The 22,866-nt window shown below is 49.5% G+C and overlaps 1 protein-coding gene across 1 annotated transcript in view; it reads left to right on the top strand.

The window, feature by feature from the left end:
- Positions 1-22,866, top strand: part of tmprss6 (transmembrane serine protease 6) — a 72,889-nt gene that overhangs the window by 5,692 nt on the left and 44,331 nt on the right. The window contains exons 2-4 of the mRNA XM_072492157.1: positions 6,787-6,898; positions 21,028-21,170; positions 21,951-22,018. Coding sequence (XP_072348258.1) covers positions 6,787-6,898; positions 21,028-21,170; positions 21,951-22,018 — 323 coding nt within the window. The remainder of the gene's footprint in view (positions 1-6,786; positions 6,899-21,027; positions 21,171-21,950; positions 22,019-22,866) is intronic.

The raw sequence follows: 22,866 nt of genomic DNA, 5'->3' as shown, positions 1-22,866 counted from the left end.
AGGGGAAATTGCCTTAAACTTAGGACTAGACTGTTTTTGGTTGATGGCAGGAAGCATTTCTTCACACAGAGGGTGGTGGCATTTTAGTACTTTCTCTCACCAAAGAAGTTGTCAAGGCATGGGGGTCAATTGAAAATGGCAAAACTGAGATTAGGCAAAGGTTATGGGGGTCATTAGGCAAAGGTTAGGGGGGTCATGAAACCAAGGCGCATAGACGAAGTTAAGATCGGTCATTTTCGAAATTGTTTTTCGAGTATCCAATTCTTTTTTTTCCAATGACGGGACAATTTAGCGTAGCCAATCCACCCACCCACTCTGCACATCCTTGGGTTGTGGGAGGTGAGACCCACGCAGACATGGGAAGAATGTGCAAACTCCCCACGGACAGTGACCCAGAGCCGGGATCGAACCCGGGACCTCGACGCCGTGAGCCAGCAGTGCTAACCCCTGTTCCCCCCACCGTGCCGCCCAATACAGGTCAGCCATGATCGAACTGAATAGCAGAACTGACTCGCGGGATCAAGCAGGGGTGGGGCAGATGGGGGAGGAATGTTGCCTGCTATCTGCACGTACAGCTAAGCAAATCCTGTGGTCATGGCGCCCTGACCACCAGCAGGTATATCGTGAATCAAAAGAGGAGTCATCCGCCAAATTGATCAACATGAGGGATTTCACCCACCCCACCCCCATTCCTCAGCCCTGTAGTAAATCATTACTCAAGCAGTTTACTGATAGCACAAAAACAACAGTGCTCACTTTAAAGGTCAGTCCATTCAGAGCAGGAATGTGTAATTAGATTATAAGGGCCATTTGAAGATAAACCAGTTCAGACTCTGTCAGCTAAGTGACCTGATTCTGCACTCTAATATCGCACACGAGTCCAGAAAGACTTGCATTTATTTGTTTACAATCTGTTTTGGGACCTGTAACATTTTTCGTAAAGTGTACAAAATTTGAAATCTCAGTGGCTAAAGGCTAAAGCCACAAGACGCCACAGTTTTAAACCAGCAGATGAATTTTGCCTATACAAGGGTGAAGAAAGCAAACTGGCAACGCTGTCTAGCTTATATTCCAACATCCAAAATTAACACAAGGTAAGCATTAATTAACAGGCAAACTATGGTCAGATACACCACGCACTGCACATTAAACAGCAGAAGGGGCGGTACCGGACCTGGTATTGGGGAATGAGCCCGGCCAGGTGGTAGAAGTTTCAGTAGGGGAGCATTTCGGGAACAGTGACCACAATTCAGTAAGTTTTAAAGTGCTGGTGGACAAGGATAAGAGTGGTCCTCGGGTGAATGTGCTAAATTGGGGGAAGGCTAATTATAATAATATTAGGCGGGAACTGAAGAACCTAGATTGGGGGCGGATGTTTGAAGGCAAATCAACATCTGACATGTGGGAGGCTTTCAAGTGTCAGTTGAAAGGAATTCAGGACCGGCATGTTCCTGTGAGGAAGAAGGATAAATACGGCAATTTTCGGGAACCTTGGATAACGAGAGATATTGTAGGCCTCGTCAAAAAGAAAAAGGAGGCATTTGTCAGGGCTAAAAGGCTGGGAACAGACGAAGCCTGTGTGGTATATAAGGAAAGTAGGAAGGAACTTAAGCAAGGAGTCAGGAGGGCTAGAAGGGGTCACGAAAAGTCATTGGCAAATAGTGTTAAGGAAAATCCCAAGGCTTTTTACACATACATATAAAGCAAGAGGGTAGCTAGGGAAAGGGTTGGCCCACTGAAGGATAGGCAAGGGAATCTATGTGTGGAGCCAGAGGAAATGGGCGAGGTACTAAATGAATACTTTGCATCAGTATTCACCAAAGAGAAGGAATTGGTAGATGTTGAGTCTGGAGAAGGGTGTGTAGATAGCCTGGGTCACATTGAGATCCAAAAAGACAAGGTGTTGGGCGTCTTAAAAAATATTAAGGTAGATAAGTCCCCAAGGCCTGAAGGGATCTAGCCTAGGATACTGAAGGAGGCTGGAGAGGAAATTGCTGAGGCCTTGACAGAAATCTTTGGATCCTCACTGTCTTCAGGTGATGTCCCGGAGGACTGGAGAATAGCCAATGTTGTTCCTCTGTTTAAGAAGGGTAGCAAGGATAATCCAGGGAACTACAGGCCGGTGAGCCTTACTTCAGTGGTAGGGAAATTACTGGAGAGAATTCTTCGAGATAGGATCTACTCCCATTTGGAAGCAAATGGACGTATTAGTGAGAGGCAGCATGGTTTTGTGAAGTGGAGGTCGTGTCTCACTAACTTGATAGAGTTTTTCGAGGCGGTCACAAAGATGATTGATGCAGGTAGGGCAGTGGATGTTGTCTATATGGACTTCAGTAAGGCCTTTGACAAGGTCCCTCATGGTAGACTAGTACAAAAGGTGAAGTCACACAGGATCAGGGGTGAGCTGGCAAGGTGGATACAGAACTGGCTAGGTCATAGAAGGCAGAGAGTAGCAATGGAAGGATGCTTTTCTAGTTGGAGGACGGTGACCAGTGGTGTTCCACAGGGATCAGTGCTGGGACCTTTGCTGTTTATAGTATATATAAATGATTTGGAGGAAAATGTAACTGGTCTGATTAGTAAGTTTGCAGATGACACAAAGGTTAGTGGAATTGCGGATAGCGATGAGGACTGTCAGAGGATACAGCAGGATTTAGATTGTTTGGAGGCTTGGGCGGAGAGATGGCAGATGGAGTTTAATCCGGACAAATGTGAGGTAATGCATTTTGGAAGGTCTAATGCAGGTAGGGAATATACAGTGAATGGTAGAACCCTCAAGAGTATTGAAAGTCAGAGAGATCTAGGAGTACAGATCCACAGGTCACTGAAAGGGGCAACACAGGTGGAGAAGGCAGTCAAGAAGGCATACGGCATGCTTGCCTTCATTGGCCGGGGCATTGAGTATAAGAATTGGCAAGTCATGTTGCAGCTGTATAGAACCTTAGTTAGGCCACACTTGGAGTATAGTGTTCAATTCTGGTCGCCACACTACCAGAAGGATGTGGAGGCTTTAGAGAGGGTGCAGAAGAGATTTACCAGAATGTGGCCTGGTATGGAGGGCATTAGCTATGAGGAGCGGTTGAGTAAACTCGGTTTGTTCTCACTGGAACGACGGAGGTTGAGGGGCGACCTGATAGAGGTCTACAAAATTATGAGGGGCATAGACAGAGTGGATAGTCAGAGGCTTTTGCCCAGGGTAGAGGGGTCAATTACTAGGGGGCATAGGTTTAAGGTGAGAGGGGCAAGGTTTAGAGTAGATGTACGAGGCAAGTTTTTTACGCAGAGGGTAGTGGGTGCCTGGAACTCGCTACCGGAGGAGGTGGTGGAAGCAGGGACGATAGTGACATTTAAGGGGCATCTTGACAAATACATGAATAGGATGGGATAGATGGATACGGACCCAGGAAGTGTAGAAGATTGTAGTTTAATCGGGCAGCATGGTCGGCACGGGCTTGGAGGGCCGAAGTACCTGTTCCTGTGCTGTACATTTCTTTGTTCTTTGTTCAGACACAACCGAGACAGATCCACCACATTTCCACAGCAACCCACCCAGACATCAGTGATCGCTATGAGTCACACAAAAAAAATCCTTCAAACTCTGCCTTCCTTCTGAGGGATTCCAGCTGCTCTCCTTTGAAGGTTTAGCCTCTGATCCCCCCTCCAGCGGCTGCTGAAACTCAGATTGTCCCATCGCCCGGTTGTTCAATCTCTTCTCCTGAGATTGTGTCCCACGGGATTCACAAGGCTGTGCTCCAGTGTCCAATCACTGGCACGATCCAAGCTCTTGAGCTCTGTGTACAATACCACTGCCCATCGGCTTTTCTTTGTCCTGGCTGCTTGGAGCAGATACCTCTTTGGCTGCACTGAGCTAATGACAACTGCTGCTCCTGGGCTTCTTTGACCCTCCCCCCACTTTGCCCCCTCACCCCCCCCACCTCCCCCACACTTTGCCTGTTAAAGGGGCCTTGGCGAGCTACAGAAGTGAAGCTCGTCTGCTATGTTGTGCAGATGGTGCAGGGAATTTAAGGTGGTAAATGGGATGTTGATCAAGAAGGTTGCTTTAATGGGCGGCACATGGCACAGTAGTTAGCACTGGGACTGTGGTGCTGAGGACCCGGGTTCGAATCCTGGCCCTGGATCACTATCCGTGTGGAGTTTGCACATTCTCCCCGTGTCTGCGGGGATTTCGCCCCCACAACCCAAAGATGTGTAGGTTAGGTGGATTGGCCACGCTAAATTGACCCTTAATTGGATAAAAATATATCATTGGGTGCTCTAAATTTTTTTTAAAAGAAGCTTGAGTGCCGCTGGAGTTGCACTCATCCGGGCTGAGTGGAGAATATCCCTTCCGATCCTTGGCATGTGCCATCTTCCTTTGTGCCAGGAATGACTCCAACCAGCGGAGCGCTCTCCACCAACTGATTCCAATTTTGCTAGGGCCCCTTGATGCCGCACTCGATCAAATGCTGCCTTGATGTCAAGGGCAGTCACTCTCCCCCCCCACCTCCTTCAGCTCTTTCCTCCATGTTTGAAGCAAGGCTGTAATGAGGTCAGGAGCTGAGTCACCCCAGCGGAACCCAAACTGAGCGTCCGTCAGCAGCTTATTGCTGAGTAAGTGCCGCGTGATAGCACTGTTTTGACCTCTTTCCTCACTTTATGGATGATTGAGAGTCGACTGATAGGACGGTAATTGGCCGGGCTGGATTTGTCCTGCTTTTTGTGCACAGGACATAGCTGGGCAATTTTCTACATTGTCAGATAGATGCCATTGTTGGCTTGGCTAGGAGCACAGCGAGTTCTGAGCCAAATTCTTCATTACTATTGATGGAATATTGTCAGGGCCCATAGCCTTTGCGATATCCAGTGCCTTCAGCCATTTCTTTGGATCATGAGGTGTGAATTGAATTGGCTGACGACTGGCACCTGTGATGCTGGGGATCTCTGAATGGCGGAGCAGGATTGAAGGGCCGAATGGCCTCCTCCTGCTTCTATTTCCTATATATGTTTCTCTATATGAGGCCGAGATGGATCATCCGCTCGGCCCCTCTCACTGAAGATGGTTGAAAATGCCTCAGCCTCGTCTTTTGCCCGGATGTGCTGTGCTCCTCCGTCACTGAGGATGAGGATATCTGTGGAGCCTCCTCCTCCAGTGGGTTGTTTAATTATCCACCATTCACCACTGGATGTGGCAGGACTGCAGGACTTAGATTTGATCCATTGGTAGCGCAATTGCTTAGCTCGGTCTACCTCGGGCTGCTTTTGTAGTTTGACATGTACGTGTTGTAGCCTCACCAAGTTGACACCTCTTTTTGAACCAGGGTCGATCCCCTGGCTTGGTGGCAATGGGGGACATGCCAGACTGTGAAGTTACAGATTGCGGTTGAACACAATTCTGCTGCTGCTGATGGTTCACAGTTGCTAGATTGGTTATGCATCTATCCCATTTGGCAGCTGATTTAGCTGCACCATATGATGGAGGATATCCTCAATGTGAAAGCTGGACTTTGTCTCCACAAAAACCATACAATACCCACTCCTACCAATACTGTCAGTATCGGATACATCAGCGGCTGTTTGATTGGCGAGGGCGAGGTCGGGTTGCGTAGGTCAGGGGTGGCGTGGTAGCACAGTGGTTAGCACTGTTGCTTCACAGCGCCAGGGACCGGGGTTCGATTCCCGGCTTGGGTCGCTGTCTGTGCGGAGTCTGCACGTTCTCCCCGTGTCTGCATTTCCTCCGGGCGCTCCGGTTTGCTCCCACACGTCCCGAAAGACGTGCTTGTTAGGTGAATTGGACATTCTGAATTCTCCCTCAGTGTGCCCGAACAGGCGGCGGAATGTGGTGGCTAGGAGATTTTCACAGTAACTTCATTGCAGTGTTAAATGTAAGCCTACTTGTGACAATAATAAAGATTATATTTATTATTATACCCCCTTGTTGGTTCCCTCGTCACCTGCTGTAGGCCCGGTCACATGGATATGCCCTTCAGGACGTGGCCAGTTTAGTAGTGCTGCGAGCAAACCATTCTTAATGACCATTGATGTACATTCCATGCCTTTCCCACCATCGCTGCCTCTCCCCAGTGGTGTTCAACATGGAGGAGTACTGATTCACCAGCTGAAGGAGGGTGGAAAGTGGAAATCAGCAAGACGTTTCCTTGCCCAAGTGTCACTTGATGCCATGAAACTTTGGAGAGTCCATAGTCTGCCCGCTATCTACAAGGCACAAGTCAGGAGTGTGATGGAATACTCTCCACTTGCCTGGATGAGCGCGGCTCCAACTCTCAAGGTGCTCGACACCCATCCAGGACAAGGCAGCCCCGCTTGATTGGCACCACGCCCACCACCTCAAACATTCACTCCCTCTGCCACCGCCGCGCAGTGGCAGCCGTGGGTGACATTTACAGGACGCACTGCAGCAACTCACGGGGGAATGCATCAGGAACAAAACTTATGACTAGAAAGACACCTTGAAATTGTCTAAGGCCGTTGGGTATTAGTCCATCATTGTGGCCAGCTGAACTAGCGCACCCCCCCCCCCCCCCTCCATCTGCAAAATGTTCCAATAACCCAAGGAAAGTGGGTGAAAAGAAATTGGCAAACAAAACGTCGTTTGACCTTCCCTCCTCGAGCTTTCTCCTGGGTGTTGCTCACGCGAGTGCCCTCGTGTTAATTTTCAGATACTGGAGACTTCATGGTTGCTTGGCAACCGACCGTAGGGCGAACTCAAAGGAAGTGAAGAAATGTAAACGTTGCTCTGCTGGTGATGGCTCTTTTCTTTTCCTCCAGGTGGCTCTGCCCTTTCACCCTCCAAAGAAGAAGAGGACAATGACAATTGTTTCCATTATACTCGCCGCTATTCTTCTGGCCATTGTTGGGGTTGCCCTCTGGTACTTCCTGAGTAAGTGATCCTCCTGTGTGTGTCTGTCCGCAGAAAAGAGTTAATTTCCAATTTACTTCTTCAAAACTGTCATGGGTGAAATATTCACAACTTTTGCACAATTTGGTACACACCCCCCTCAATTCTTTGCCTCTCCCTCCCCAAAGGTAATGGCACACACTAGGAAACGTACCCCACACTGAGGCATACTCTACTGGTGGAGTACACACACTGGGATATACTCGCACTGGTAGAGTACACACACTGGGATATACTCGCACTGGTAGAGTACACACACTGGGATATACTCGCACTGGTAGAGTACACACACTGGAATATACTCGCACTGGTAGAGTACACACACTGGGATATACTCGCACTGGTAGAGTACACACTCTGGGATATACTCGCACTGGTAGAGTACACACACTGGGATATACTCACACTGGTGGAGTTCACACACTGGAATATACTCGCACTGGTGGAGTACACACACTGGGACATACACATACTGATAGAGTAAACACACTGGGATATACTCGCACTGGTAGAGTACACACACTGGGATATACTCGCACTGGTAGAGTACACACACTGGGATATACTCGCACTGGTAGAGTACACACTCTGGGATATACTCGCACTGGTGGAGTACACACACTGGGATATACTCGCACTGGTAGAGTACACACACTGGGATATACTCGCACTGGTAGAGTGCACACACTGGGATATACTCGCACTGGTAGAGTACACACACTGGGATATACTCGCACTGGTAGAGTACACACACTGGGATATCCTCGCACTGGTAGAGTACACACACTGGGATATACTCGCACTGGTAGAGTACACACTCTGGGATATACTCGCACTGGTGGAGTACACACTCTGGGATATACTCGCACTGGTGGAGTACACACACTGGGATATACTCGCACTGGTGGAGTACACACACTGGGATATACTCGCACTGGTAGAGTACACACTCTGGGATATACTCGCACTGGTGGAGTACACACACTGGGATATATTTGCACTGGTGGAGTACACACACTGGGATATACTCGCACTGGTCGAGTACACACACTGGGATATACTCGTACTGGTTTAGTACACACACTGGGATATACTCGCACTGGTGGAGTTCACACTCTGGGATATACTAGCACTGGTGGAGTACTCACAATTGGACATACCCACATTGGTAGGGTACACACACCGAGACATGGTCACAGTGATGAAGGACACACACGCGCTGGTGGAGTACACGTACTTGGACATGTACACTGGTGGAGGTCACACACTGGGACACACACACTCGGAAACACTTCTTCATGCAATGGTGCAGAAAAAGCAGTGGGTGCGAGCTCAGTTTTAAACTTTTAATATGAGACTGATAGATTTTCCTAGCTAAGGGCTGATGGAGTATGAACTCCCACAGTGTCCACCATGCCAAATTGGAGAAGGCATCGCAAGGGCGAATAAAATAGACTCTGTGGCTGAGTTTAGGAGGAGTAAATTCAGGTGAGCGGGACATGTTCCTCCTTCACACATTTGTTTCTTTCTCAGCCTTCACGGCTACAGGGAACTTTGAGGACTTCAGCGTGGCGCCTGGTGCTCACTGCCTTCCTGTGGGCATAGTGTGCACTGGAGGAGGCTCCTCCTCCAATGAGGAGAGAAGGAGAGGGAGCCCGAGGAAGGCAGCTGTGCAGAGAAAGGCAGGCGGTGTGGTCCAGGCAGGTGGAGGACCTCCCACTGCACAGAGACCTGCACAACAGAGGCAGGAGGTGCCGGCACCCAAAGGAACTATCCTGCCCACAGCACGCTCAGGGCAAGGTTGACAAACATGCAGATCAGAGGGCAAGTGCCTGGGTAGACTGCATCTCTCCAGGGAGACAGTGACATTGCTGTGTGATGTGTTGACTGGACAGATAGCTTCCTATGGTGTTGGTGGCCATTGTCGCTTGGAAGGTAACGGTGCCCCTTGCAATATTTTGAGCCTAAGTCCTTCCAAGCATCAGCTGGTGACATTTGTGGTATCTCACAACAGCAACCCATCAGTACATCAAGGTTGGCGCAGATGCAATCTTCAGATTGGGCCACCGAATTCATCACATTCAGCATCGACCTAGCACGTCGATCCACGAGGGATCCTCACGTTTTGCATAAGACCGTAAGAAATAGGAACAGGAGGAGGCCATTCAACCCCTCGAGCCTGCTCCGCCATTTAATAAGATCATGGCTGATCGAACACTCAAGGGGCGGCACGGTAGCACAGTGGGTAGCACTGTTGCTTCACAGCTCCAGGGTCCCAGGGTCCGATTCCTGGCTTGGGTCACTGTCTGTGCGGAGTCTGCACGTTCTCCCCGTGTCTGCGTGGGTTTCCTCCGGGCGCTCCGGTTTCCAACCCATGTCCCGAAAGATGATGAATTGCCCTTGTTGACCAAAAACGTTTAGGTGGGGTTATGGGTGGAGGGTGGAGGGGTGGGCTTAAGTGGGGTGCTCTTTCCTAAGAGCCGGTGCAGACTCGATGGGCCAAATGGCCTCCTTCTGCACTGTAAATTCTATAAATCTATTAACGTGCTTGTTAGGTGAATTGGACATTGTGAATTCTCCCTCAGTATACCCGAATAGGTGCCGGAATGTGACCACGAGGGGATTTTCGCAGTAACTTCATTGCAGCGTCAATGTAAGCCTACTTGTGACAATGATAAGGATTATTATTATTAAGTCCACTTTATTGCCTTCTCTCCATAACCCTTAATTCTCCCACTGATTAAAAACCCATCGATCTCGGCTTGGAAAATGTCCGAGGACTCGACCACCACAGCTTCCTGGGGTGAAGAATTCCAAAGATTCACCACGCTCTGAGGGAAGAAATTCTTCCTCAAATCCATCTGAAATGAGTTCCCCCTTATTCTGCCACTTTCCCCTCCGGTCCCATGAGTGGAAACATCCTCCCAACATTGACCCTGTCGAACCACCGAAGAATCTTATATATTTTCAGGCATTTCCAGATGTGGAAGGGATTGGTAACTGCACCCATGCCGCTATCAATACACCATCGGGATAGCCAGGGGCCTTTCTCAGTCGTAAAGCATTCCATTCAACTAAAGTCCAACATGTCTGTGCCGCTCTCCTAGGCGCGGGTTTGACTGCAGGAGTAGGCCTCGGGCCTACTCTGTCTGTCAATGGCTGATCCGATTGTGGTTGTGATAACCCTCACGAGGACCCACTGATTGATCTCCGCTTGGTCTTCGGGGAATACGAGTTCCTGCAGTGAGCGGGAGGCCCACCCAGCTGCGGCTCATTAGCGGGACCTTAAAATAAAGCTCCCACACCCAGATCGCCAGTTCCCAGTATTCCTGGGCCGGGACCTTTGTATTGTGAGCCGGACCTCTGAGACTATCACATTGACTACAAGGATGGGATGACAGGCGTAAAGTAATCCCTGCTTTCCTCAGGGGACCCTTGACCTGGATGTGACATGCTCTTGGATGAATGTCGCGCCTCGTCCCCTCTCACCTGGGCACTGGGCATGAGGCCCGAAACAAGGCGACGGGGTATAAGTCAGAGCGTGTATCCCATAATCCAGCTGTGAGCTCCGCAGCCGCCCAATGGAAGGAGTCACATGTTCCGAGGAGTGGGTGATTGAAGCGGTTATGACCTGGTTGGACTGCCCTGCTGTCTGTGTCAATGCACATAACCCCCTACACCCCCCCCCCTTCCCACCCCCCACCAGTCCCCAGGAGCTCTGCCATATCTCTATGTGCCTCACACTCTACTTCCAGCCACCTGACGGACAGCTCCAGAGGCCCATTTCCAGCCTGGGGCTCAGTTTCTAGGTCGCCTCCAGCAGTCCTCCGAGCGCTGGAGGTCTTGCACCCTCTCCGTCTCTGACAGCTGCCCTGGCGAGCGTGATGTGCTCAGACCAGCGAGTGGATCTCTCCCAGCCTCCGCGGATAGCCACCATGTACCCACACTGGAACTAGGTGCTGTGCCGGCAGTGCAATCACCCACTCCTCAGAACGTGTGACTCCTTCCAGTGGGAGGTGCTTTCTATTTTCCCCTTGAGGCTTCCTCCTCCTTGTGGGTGCCGCTACCGAGGTTTCACCGCTCGTGTAAACAAACAGGGATTATGAAGGGCATCATCACCATTTGAGATAGCGTGACAGACACATACCTCGTACGCAGACACCCACGGACGCACACCCTCTCTCTCTTTCTAAAAACAGAAAATGCTGGATTAACTCACCAGGTCTGGCAGCATCTGAGGAGAGAGAAACAGAGTTAATGTTTCAAGTCTGTCTGGCTTCTTCAGAGCAGCCAGAGTTAAGTTTAAACCAGGACAAAAGTAACATAATAGTCACGTGGGCAGCACGGTAGCACTGTGGATAGCACAATTGCTTGACAGCTCCAGGGTCCCAGGTTCGATTCCCGGCTTGGGTCACTGTCTGTGCGGAGTCTGCACGTCCTCCCCGTGTGTGCGTGGGTTTCCTCGGGCCGCTCCGGTTTCCTCCCACAGTCCAAAGATGTGCAGGTTAGGTGGATTGGCCATGATAAATTGTACCTTTGTGTGCAAAAAAAAGGTTAGATGGGGTTATTGGGTTACAGGAATAGGGTGGAAGTGAGGGCTTAAATGGGTCGGTGCAGACTCGATGGGCCGAATGGCCTCCTTCTGCACTATGATCTATGTTCATAAAATCCCTGAAAGGAGTGTTGTGGTAGGGGAGGCTCGGCGGTTAGCACAGCTGCCTCACAGCTCCGGGGTACCGGGTTCAATTCTGGCCTCGGGTGACTGTGTGTTTACAATTTCTTCCCGTGTCTCCGGTTTCCCCTCTCAGTCCGAAGATGTGCAGGTTAGGTGGATTGGCCGTGCTATAATTGCCCCTTAGTGTTGGGTGGGGTTACTGGGTTATTGGGATAGGGTGGAGATGTGGGCCTGGATAGGGTGCTCTTTCCAAGAGCTGGTGCAGACTCGATGGGCCGAATGGCCTCCTTCTGTACTGTAAATTCTATGATAATAATCTTTATTGTCACAAGTAGGCTTACATAAAAACTGCAATGAAGTTACTGTGAAAATCCCCTAATTGCCACACTCCGGCGCCTGATCGGGTTCACAGAGGGAGAATTCAGAATGTCCAATTCACCTAACAGCACGTCTTTCGGGACTTGTGGGAGGAAACCGGAGCACCCGGAGGAAACCCACGCAGACACGGGGAGAACGTGCAGACTCCGCACAGACAGAGACCCAAGCCGGGAATCGAACCTGGGACCCTGGCGCTGTGAACCACAGTGCTGACCACATGCACCAATGTTTCTCCCCCCCCCCCCCACCGCTGCCTCATCGAACATACAGACCATTTACAGTTCAGTTCGACCTCGGGTTCCTGTCAGTGGGGAGTTTGCATATTCTCCCCGTGTCTGTGTGGGTTTCCTCCCACATGTGCAGTCTAAGTGGATTGACCACGCTAAAAGTGCCCCTTAGTGTCCAAAAGGTTGGGGGGGGGGGGGGGGGGGGGGGTTACAGGGATAGGGTGGGGGTTGATTGGCCGCGGGGAGGGTGATCTTTCGAAGGGTCGATGCAGACTTGATGGGCCGAATGGCCTCCTTCGGCACTGTAGGGATTCTATGATTCCAGCCAAGGGCACAATGCGGGAAGTCGACCGGGAGTGCGTTTGGATAGTCGAATGTGCAGCGAACTGGGGCAGAGGCAACATTAGGGAGATGAAATTACAACATACTTACTTCCCCTAAGATACTGGGTACGTTTTATTTCAGTTACGGTCAATAAATATTTTCACTCTGACTCTCGATAAATGCCAGAGATGCTGATGATGTGTTACTTGTTTTTGATGTCAATGCGCTTTTGTTTGTAAGGCTTTTCGGGTAGACAGCAGCGGTGCAGTAAACAGCCTCTGTTATCCCTTTGGGTGTAGAGAGCAGGTGTGAGCGACTGAGCACTGATTACACTCGCCTTAAGTAAATCAAAAGGGCCCATTCGGACTTGCATTGCTCTAGTAACCAACAAGCAAAAGAGACTATGCAACCAATCGGCAGCAAGATAACAAAGTGGCTTGTTGTGACTACTCCCAGCTGCTTGATTGTTGTCCATTAGACAAGGAGTGGGGGAAGGCCAGAGGTTCTCTCCAGTGCATAGGGTTTGTGAAACCCATCTGTCTGGGTTTCCTCCGGGTGCTCCGGTTTCCTCCCATAGACGTGCAGGTTAGGTGGATTGGCCGTGCTAAATTGCCCTTAGTGTCCAAAAAGGTTAGGAGGGGTTATTGGGTTACGGGGATAGGGTGGAGGTGAGGGCTTAAGTGGGTCGGTGCAGACTCGATGGGCCGAATGGCCTTCTTCTGCACTGTATGTTCTATGTGCAGAAGGAGGCCATTCGGCCCATTGAGTCTGCACCGACCTTTCGAAAGAGCCATATGGTAGAATCTCCAGGGTCGGGATTCCTCATCGGCTGACCCCAGAATCGGGAACGCGATTGGGCAGAGAATCGGTTTTGACATTGAAATCATGGCAGGCACCGGTTTCACACTGAATTGCGACTCTCCGGTGCCCCGACAACAGGGTCAATGCGTTCCACTCTGCATGTACAGTAAACACCATTGGCATTTCAATAGCGGGCCCGACCGGGGCGAATTCCGGATGGCGCGGTTCACTTGTGCTTTTGAAAATCGTGAAACTGGTGCCGTGGCTGCGGAGGGAGAGGGAGGGGGTGTGTGGGGAGTGAAGTGTGTATGTGCGGCTGCAGCTTGTCAGCCTCCCGAGTGTGAATCACGGACCCGCAAATCCCGCACCGTTTCTCATTGGAATCGATTGCGTTCGACGTGGCCTCAGTGCTAGCCCCTTAACGATTGCTGAATCGGTCCAGGTGACACCAGTCCCTGGAGAATCACCGTGAATCACGTGCCCGCAGTCTACGCGGCGCGGGCGAGAGGCCATTGACACAGGCCCCCGCGATTCTCCGCCGAAAACTGGCCGAGTTCCCGACGGCATGGTTCTAACCATGTTTTGCCTGTCGGGAACGGCCAGTGGCGGCTGCGGAGCCCGCCTGCGGCCGCCCTGGTGGGGGGGGCGGAGGGGGGGGGGGGGGGGAAATCCTTCACGGACGGCCAGGCTAGCGATCGGGGGCCACGATCTCAGGGGGGGCCTATATTTCCGGGGCCGCTCCGGGGTGCGAGTCCGCCATGTTGCAAAGGGCGGTCGCCAAATGCCGCCGCCATGCGCATGTGCGGACACCCGACTGGAAGTGCAGCCCGTATCGGCAGCCAGAGTTGTGAGGAGCACTCCGGGGCCCTGCAAGCCCTCTCCAGGTAGGAGAATCACTCTGGACTTTCTCCAGGAAAGTCCAGAGTGAAACGCCCGTGTTTTGACGCTGGAGCGGGGTCATAGCCCCATGATTGGAGGATCCCACCCCAGGTGCTTCAAACAATTCTGGTCTCCATATTATAAAGGTATACAAGCATATTCTTTATCGAAATAATGTAGCGATAGCGGAAAGCAGAGGTTATATCTATCAGGGAAGATTGAACAGACTGGAATTCTATTATCTGGAGAAGAGAAGACTGGGGAATGAACTCTTAGAGATTTTCAAGGTCATGAAAGATTTTAATAGGGTAGATATGGGAATGCTTCTATTTGTGGCCGAGTCCAGAGCTAAAAGACATGAATATGATGATCATTAATAAATCCACTGGGTATTTCAGGAGAAACTTCCAGAACTAGTTACCACAGGACCTAGTTTTTTAAAATAAATTTAAAATATCCAATTATTTTTATCCAATTAAGGGGCAATTTAGCGTGGCCCGTCCACCTACCCTACACATCTTTGTGTTGTGGGGGTGACACCCACGCAAACACGGGGAGAATGTGCAAACTCCACACGGACAGTGACCCGGGGCCGAGATCAAGCCCGGGTCCTCACCGCCATAGAACATAGAACATAGAACAATACAGCGCAGTACAGGCCCTTCGGCCCACGATGTTGCACCGAAACAAAAGCCATCTAACCTACACTATGCCATTATCATCCATATGTTTATCCAATAAACTTTTAAATGCCCTCAATGTTGGCGAGTTCACTACTGTAGCAGGTAGGGCATTCCACGGCCTCACTACTCTTTGCGTAAAGAACCTACCTCTGACCTCTGTCCTATATCTATTACCCCTCAGTTTAAAGTTATGTCCCCTCGTGCCAGCCATATCCATCCGCGGGAGAAGGCTCTCACTGTCCACCCTATCCAACCCCCTGATCATTTTGTATGCCTCTATTAAGTCTCCTCTTAACCTTCTTCTCTCCAACGAAAACAACCTCAAGTCCATCAGCCTTTCCTCATAAGATTTTCCCTCCATACCAGGCAACATCCTGGTAAATCTCCTCTGCACCCGCTCCAAAGCCTCCACGTCCTTCCTATAATGCGGTGACCAGAACTGTACGCAATACTCCAAATGCGGCCGTACCAGAGTTCTGTACAGCTGCAACATGACCTCCCGACTCCGGAACTCAATACCTCTACCAATAAAGGCCAACACTCCATAGGCCTTCTTCACAACCCTATCAACCTGGGTGGCAACTTTCAGGGATCTATGTACATGGACACCTAGATCCCTCTGCTCATCCACACTTTCAAGAACTTTACCATTAGCCAAATATTCCGCATTCCTGTTATTCCTTCCAAAGTGAATCACCTCACACTTCTCTACATTAAACTCCATTTGCCACCTCTCAGCCCAGCTCTGCAGCTTATCTATATCCCTCTGTAACCTGCTACATCCTTCCACACTATCGACAACACCACCGACTTTAGTATCGTCTGCAAATTTACTCACCCACCCTTCTGCGCCTTCCTCTAGGTCATTGATAAAAATGACAAACAGCAACGGCCCCAGAACAGATCCTTGTGGTACTCCACTTGTGACTGTACTCCATTCTGAACATTTCCCATCAACCACCACCCTCTGTCTTCTTTCAGCTAGCCAATTTCTGATCCACATCTCTAAATCACCCTCAATCCCCAGCCTCCGTATTTTTTGCAATAGCCTACCGTGGGGAACCTTATCAAACGCTTTGCTGAAATCCATATACACCACATCAACTGCTCTACCCTCGTCTACCTGTTCAGTCACCTTCTCAAAGAACTCAATAAGGTTTGTGAGGCATGACCTAACCACTGTGCCACCGTGTCGCCTACCACTCTGCTGCGCTATTCAGTAGGATCATGGCTGATCTGATCTTGGCCGCAACGCCATGTCCCTGTCCATTTCCCATTCCCTATCGTTCAGGAATCTGTCTTGACTTGAGTTGAGGCGAACAGTATTGATGTATTTAACGAGATACCAGATAAGTGGATGAAGGAGAAACAGTAGCACAGTGGTTAGCACTGTTGCTTCACAGTTCTTGGGTCCCAGGTTCGATTCCCGGCTTGGGTCACTGTCTGTGCGGAGTCTGCACGTTCTCCCCATGGCTGCGTGGGTTTCCTCCGGGTGCTCCGGTCTCCTCCCACAGTCCAAAGATGTGCAGGTTAGGTGAATTGGCCACGCTAAATTGCCCTTCGTGTCCAAAAAGGTCAGATAGGGTTACTGGGTTATGGGGATGGGGTGGAGGTGTGGGCTTAGGTGGGGTGCTCTTTCCAAGGGCCAGTGCAGACCCGATGTGTTGAATGGCCTCCTTCTGCACTCATATAGTCTATGAATGAAAAGATATACTGATGGGGCTTGCTGAATAAGTAGAGGAGGATGTTCATATCAAGTGTAAACACCAACATAGACAAGTTGAGCTGAATGGGAATATATTCCGAATGGTCTAGTAGAGTTTATGTGGATAAACCACTCGACACTGAAGATCCTTGACCATTAGGATATTCTGAGCCTTTATTCCCATTTATCCCCCCTTTTGTCTCAACCCTTCCTCCCTCTCCTATCCTGAAACTGGTGACTTATACCGGGGGCAAGTGTGGGTGCCAACCCTCCAGGATTGCTCTTGAGTCTCCAGGAATTGAAGAATAATGTTCAGTACACCAATTGCTTGATTATTGCTTCAAAACTCATGGGAGCATTAAAACAATTGTGAGTATTCTCCATTTTAGTTAATAGTACTATGATTTCACTTGATGTTACCACTGGACAAGTCAGATCTTAGAATGAAAATTGGCTTGATAGATCCTATATTGTTTTTAGGAACCGTGGAGGAAAGTTACTGAACAAATTCACAGGAGTCTGCTGATGAACTTTTAGCATAAATAATAAAATATTTATTAAACAAGCATAATAAATTATAATATACAGGACAAAAGGTTGGAAAGATCTCAAAAGAAACACAAGAGGATGATTGAATTTCCCAAATTTCCTTTACCCAGCAATTCCTTTGCCGATGCATAAAGCAGTGAAGTGTTACCACTAGCTTGACACATATGCTCCTTGCTTGGGACTGGAACATGTGCAAATTATATTCTGCTGGTGGATATTTGATGCTACTCACCCAACTCGTCTCTCTCCCAAAGGCACACAAAACTACACATTAATCGCGCCATTGCTTCAACTACAGAGCTAACATGAGTACCCTAAACTCATTCTCCCAGTAGCCATGTAGTATTATTTATGTCAGAGAGCTGAAAGTCCCTGGGCGTGATTCTCCGCTCCCACGCTGGTTTGGAGAATCGCCTGTGTCGCCAAATTTTCCAGCCACGCCGGTCCAACGCCCTCCCGCGATTCACGGAAGCGGCCAGATCGGCACAATCGCGTTTTGCGCGGCGCGGTCCAGTGAATCGCCTGAGACAGCTAAAATGGCGATTCACCGGTACCCCCGCGATTCTCAGTGCCGGATGGGCCGAGCGACCTGCCCAAAACGGCGGGTTCCCCCCGGCGCCGTCCACACCTGGTCGCTGCCGGCGGGAACAGCGCAGGAACGCTGGGGGGGGGGGGGATCTTGCACCGGGGGGGGGGCCTCAAATGGGGTCTGGCCCGCGATCAGTGCCCACCGATCATCGAGCTGGCCTCTCTGAAGGAGGACTTCCTTTCTTCCGCAGCCCCGCAAGATCCGTCAGACATCTTCTTGCGGAGCGGACTCAGAGAGGACGGCAACCACGCATGCCAGTTATGTGGTGCCGGCCGCATCATGTATGCGGCGCCGCCTTTAAGCGGCGGCAAGGCCTGGCGCGCGTGAATGACGCGGCGCCGCTCCTAGCCCATTATCGTACCCTGAATTGGTCGGGATAGGGGCCGTTTCGCGCCGTCGTGAACCTCGACGGCGTTCACGATGGCGCGAACACTCTGCCTCCATTTCGGAGAATCCCGCCCCCTGTCTTCACTCGCTGATACACACTGAACTCTTCCCTGTCTTTCTCTGTGTCTTTGTCACCGTCACTGGACAACTGCCCAGTTTCTTCTCCTTTGTGTTTTTCTTTCCCAAAATCACTAAATTTCTATCCCCCCTTTAACTCATCTCTTTAACTTCAGGGGTTGTAAAACCTCATTGAAATGTATATTTTTAGATATGTATAATCTTATGGGCCAGGGCTTAGAAACTCCTAAATGTATTATGAAGCTCACCTGACCTATAACTTTTATGGTGAATTTGGCTAGGATGGGTACAAGAGACTTCACTTCATGTGTGATTCATCAGACTTCCTGGGCACTATTATCAAAACAAAGTTTATTATGAGAATGTAGTCAACATATATAAAGCACTTAGCAACAATTTGTTATCAATTACAAACATGAAAAAAGTACAACAGCTACAGTACTCCATGAATATAACTCTTAATGAACTGTTCCAATTCAATAACAAAATCCAATTAAACCAAAACCCCTTTTCAAGGGCGTGGCCCAGCACACTGTATTCTCACATGAATGGGACTGGTCCTTTCCCTGAGATTCTGGTCCAGTTTCCAAAAGTCCCTCAGGAAAACAACTCTAGCTTTAAGGTTACCAAGGCAGTTTGCCACACCCAATGTGCTTTCAGTTCCCTGGAACAGCTTTAAAATAAAACAGGGAAAACTTCCTGCAGCTTAACACGGCGCTTTCCAACACTGCTTCTTCTCCTGCAGTCCAAAAGAACCAACTGAAACTGAAACCAAAAGAACTAAGCCCCCTCTCACCTGACAGCCACAGCCCAGCTCCACCCATAAATGACATCACTGAAGCCGTGCGACGAGCCATGTGGTAAAACAAATCCTTTCTTAAAGGGACACTCACATGGCAATAAACAAACCCAAAAGAATGACCTTTCAGCCATTGCTCCACCCAGACTTCCAGGCACCAAGGGCCATACCAAACCTACACAAAACTGAAACCCTTTTTACCATACTTAACACACAAATATATATTCAACTTAAAAATTATACATTGCTCCTTACATTAGTTAGAAAATATTGGAGAAGGATAAAAAGAAATAAGTGCCAGGGTCCCAGGTTCGATTCCCGGCTTGGGTCACCGTCTGTGCGGAGTCTGCACGTTCTCCCCGTGTCTGCGTGGGTTTCCTCCGGGTGCTCCGGTTTCCTCCCACAAGTCTCGAAAGACGTGCTGTCAGGTGAATTGGACATTCCGAATTCTCCCTCTGTGTACCCGAACGGGCACCGGAGTGTGGCGACTAGGGCCTTTTCACAGTGACTTCATTGCACTGTTAATGTAAGCCTACTTGTCACAATAATAAACGATTATAGATTCCTCCGGGTGCTCCGGTTTCCTCCCACAGTCCAAAGATGTGCAGGTTAGGTGGATTGGTCACGCTAAATTTCCCCTCAGTGTCCAATCACTGTCCTCCAGTTCCAAGTGCTCCTGCGACTAGAAACATTTCCCCCCCCCCATCTACTCCATCAACCCCCCCCCCCCTCAAATTGTTAAAGTCCTCCATCAAATTTCCCCTCAAATATGGTATCATTTTAAAGGGGGGATTTTGTGCTTCCGTTTTCGGGATCGAGATCTGCGGCATGAGCGGGAAATCCCGCCGGAGTCCCAAAATGCGATTGTTGCTGGCGGAGTTTCCCATTACTATTAAAACATTAAGTAGCTGGTGATCATGGTACCAGCCCCTTCATATTTTTTTCTCTGTGAACCAAATAATATGGCAGAGAAAACCGTTTCTGTGACTGCCGGCATTCTCGCCGTTTTCTCCACCCGCAACCTATTTTTGAGAAAATTCCACCCTAAGACCGTTGAGAATTTATATCGCAAGAGAACGCATGTGGGGACATTGGCCTGTGGCAAGGCTCGAGAGCTGGCCTGTCGCTAGCCAAGCTGTTCCAAGCTGCAACACTGGCATGATTGCACAGTGGTTAGCACTGTTTCCTCACAGCGCCAGTGTCCCGGGTTCGATTCCCGGCTTGGGTCACCATCTGTGCGAAGTCTGCATGTTCTCTCCGTGCCTGCGCGGGTTTCCTCCGGGTGCTCCGGTTTCCTCCCCACAAGTCTCGAAAGACGTGCTGTTAGGTGAATTGGACATTCTGAATGTGTACCCGAACAGGCGTCGGAGTGTGGCGACTAGGGGATTTGCACAGTAACTTCATTGCACTGTTAAGCCTACTTGTCACAATAATAAAAGATTATTTTTCCCACAGTCCAAAGATGTGCAGGTTAGATGGATTGGTCATACTAAATTGCCCTTCAGTGTCCAAAAGGTTAGGTGGGGTTACGGAGATAGGGTGGGGGCTTGGTCCTGGATAGGGTGCTCTTTCGGAGGGTCGGTACAGACTCAATGGGCCGAATGGCCTCCTTCTGCACTGTAGGGATTCTATGAGTCTATCTCCCTGGCAATGTGGACAATTGACTAAGTATGTCCTGTCCACAAAATTCGAACTGGCCAATAACTGCCCTACCACATCAGTCTCCTCACGACCATCAGCAAAGTGATGGAAGGTGTCATCGCGAACACGATCAGCTGGCACTTAGCAATAACCTGCTCACCAGTTCTCAGTCTGGTTTTCACCAGAGTCACTGGGCTCCAGGCGTCAATAGAATTTTGGACAAAAGAGCTGACCTCCTGAGGTGAGGTGACATCGAGGCAGCACTTGACCGAGTGTGACATCACACTTGGCAAAACATTGAAGTCATCAACATGGTGGGACATGTTGATTAACTAGGACATCTGGCCACGCCCGATGGAATCCTAACAAAAGCTTTCTCTTTAATCTTCCTCTCAGTTGAAAAGCCTAAAATCGACACACCTAAAGTTCCGATGAGTTTCGTAGGTAACCTGCACATATTGAACAAAGATTTTAACAGCGATTACGGCGACAAAGCATCTGAGGTGTTTGAATCTGGGATGAAGGATATCGGAGCACAGGTGAGATTATTAAAAAATGTGTTGCTTTGGTTATTTTCTAAGTGTTGGACGAAACCCACCTGCTTTAAACCTTGGAGGGAAATGTCACTTTGTTGTTTCTGCCAAAGTTGGCTGAATGGAATTGGGGTGGGGTAGATTATGAGATCGATAGAACATGTAAAGAGTTCCGTATCAGGAAAATAGGGCAGCACGGTGGCACAGTGGTTAGCACTGCTGCCTCACGGCGCCGGGGACCCGGGTTCGATCCCGGACCCGGGTTCGATCCCGGCCCCGGGTCACTATCCGTGTGGAGTACGCACATTCTACGTGGGTTTCACCCCCACAACCCACGAATGTCTGCAGGGTAGGTGAATAGGCCACATCTAATCGCCCTTCAATAGGGAAAAAGAAAAGAATTGGGTACTCTAAGTTTAAAAAAAAGGAAAATGGCCGTTGATCTGATACATCAGAGTTTAGGCTAGTTGGTCTCCCAGGAGTAGCAGTCAGTTAATGATATTAAAATAAGACCTCACACACATCGTCTGTGTAATTTCTTGGGATCTTAGGACAGTGTAACACTCCTCCTGCCCACATACATTGACGCCTGGGCCCTCGAAGGCCTGCCAATCGCCCCATTATTTATTAGGAGCTCATTGGCCTCAATATTAATCTCTTGGCTATCAATCTATCCAGCACATGTCAGCTAGTCGAGAGTGACTGGGGACCGGTCTGTCAGTGCTGACATCGGGATGGCTTGCAACATGAAATTGGCTAAGTTGGGCGGAAATGTTTCTCTTTTAGGTCAAAGAAGCTTTCACCTCTTCAGACATTAGTTCGGAGTACAATGAATCGAAGGTCTTCACTTTTGGGTAAGAAAATGTTTGTTTCTTACATTTTTTAAATCTTCCAACCGTTAAATATACGAGACACTAGTTAGACTTCAGCTGGAGTATTGCGCACAGTTCTGGGCGCCGCACTATAGGAAGGATGTGAACGCATTGGAGAGAGAGCGCGGAAGAGGTTTACAAGAATGAGGGAGGAGATCTTCAGTTGAAGAATGGTTCCAGGGATGAGGAACTTCAGTTGCGAGGATGGATTGGAGAGGTTGGGGCTGTTCCCCTCGGAGAGAAGGAGGCTGAGAGGAGATTTGATAGAGATGTTCAAAATCATGAAGGGGCTGGATGGGGGAAGAAACTGTTCCCGCTCGCAGGGGGCTCGAGAACGAGAGGACGCGGATTTAAAGGGATTTCCAAAAGAAGCAAATGTAATGTGAGAAAAAACCCTTTCCACGCACAGCGAGTGGTTGGAATCTGGAATGTGCGGCCTGGAAGTTTGAGGGAGACAGGTTCAATCGAGGAGTTCAAGAGGGCGTTGGATGATTATTTGAATAGAAACAATGTGCAGGGTGATGCACAATCAATTACTCTCGAGACAAGGCGAGTCATAACTAATAGGCTTTAATCAGCTAGAACTGTACCCAGCAGCTTCGATGCAGAAAGTGAAGGCTGCTGGGACGGCATTGGTTCTTATACCCCGTCTCTCAGGGCGGAGCTATGTACGTTAGCCAATGGTAGACTCCTAGGTCTAGCCAATGGTCATCCACCTCTCAGGTACTGCAATACCTGGTATTACCACACAGGGTTACAGGGAAAAGACAGCTGAATGGCACAGCGGAATACCAAGTTCTTGTTGGTATTAAATCAATACAATCTTTTTC

The sequence above is a fragment of the Scyliorhinus torazame genome, chromosome 29, assembly GCF_047496885.1.
Source record: "Scyliorhinus torazame isolate Kashiwa2021f chromosome 29, sScyTor2.1, whole genome shotgun sequence".
Classification (NCBI taxonomy): domain Eukaryota; kingdom Metazoa; phylum Chordata; class Chondrichthyes; order Carcharhiniformes; family Scyliorhinidae; genus Scyliorhinus; species Scyliorhinus torazame.
The sequence above is the reverse complement of the archived record's forward strand: the minus strand, read 5'-3'. Positions and strand labels throughout refer to the sequence as shown.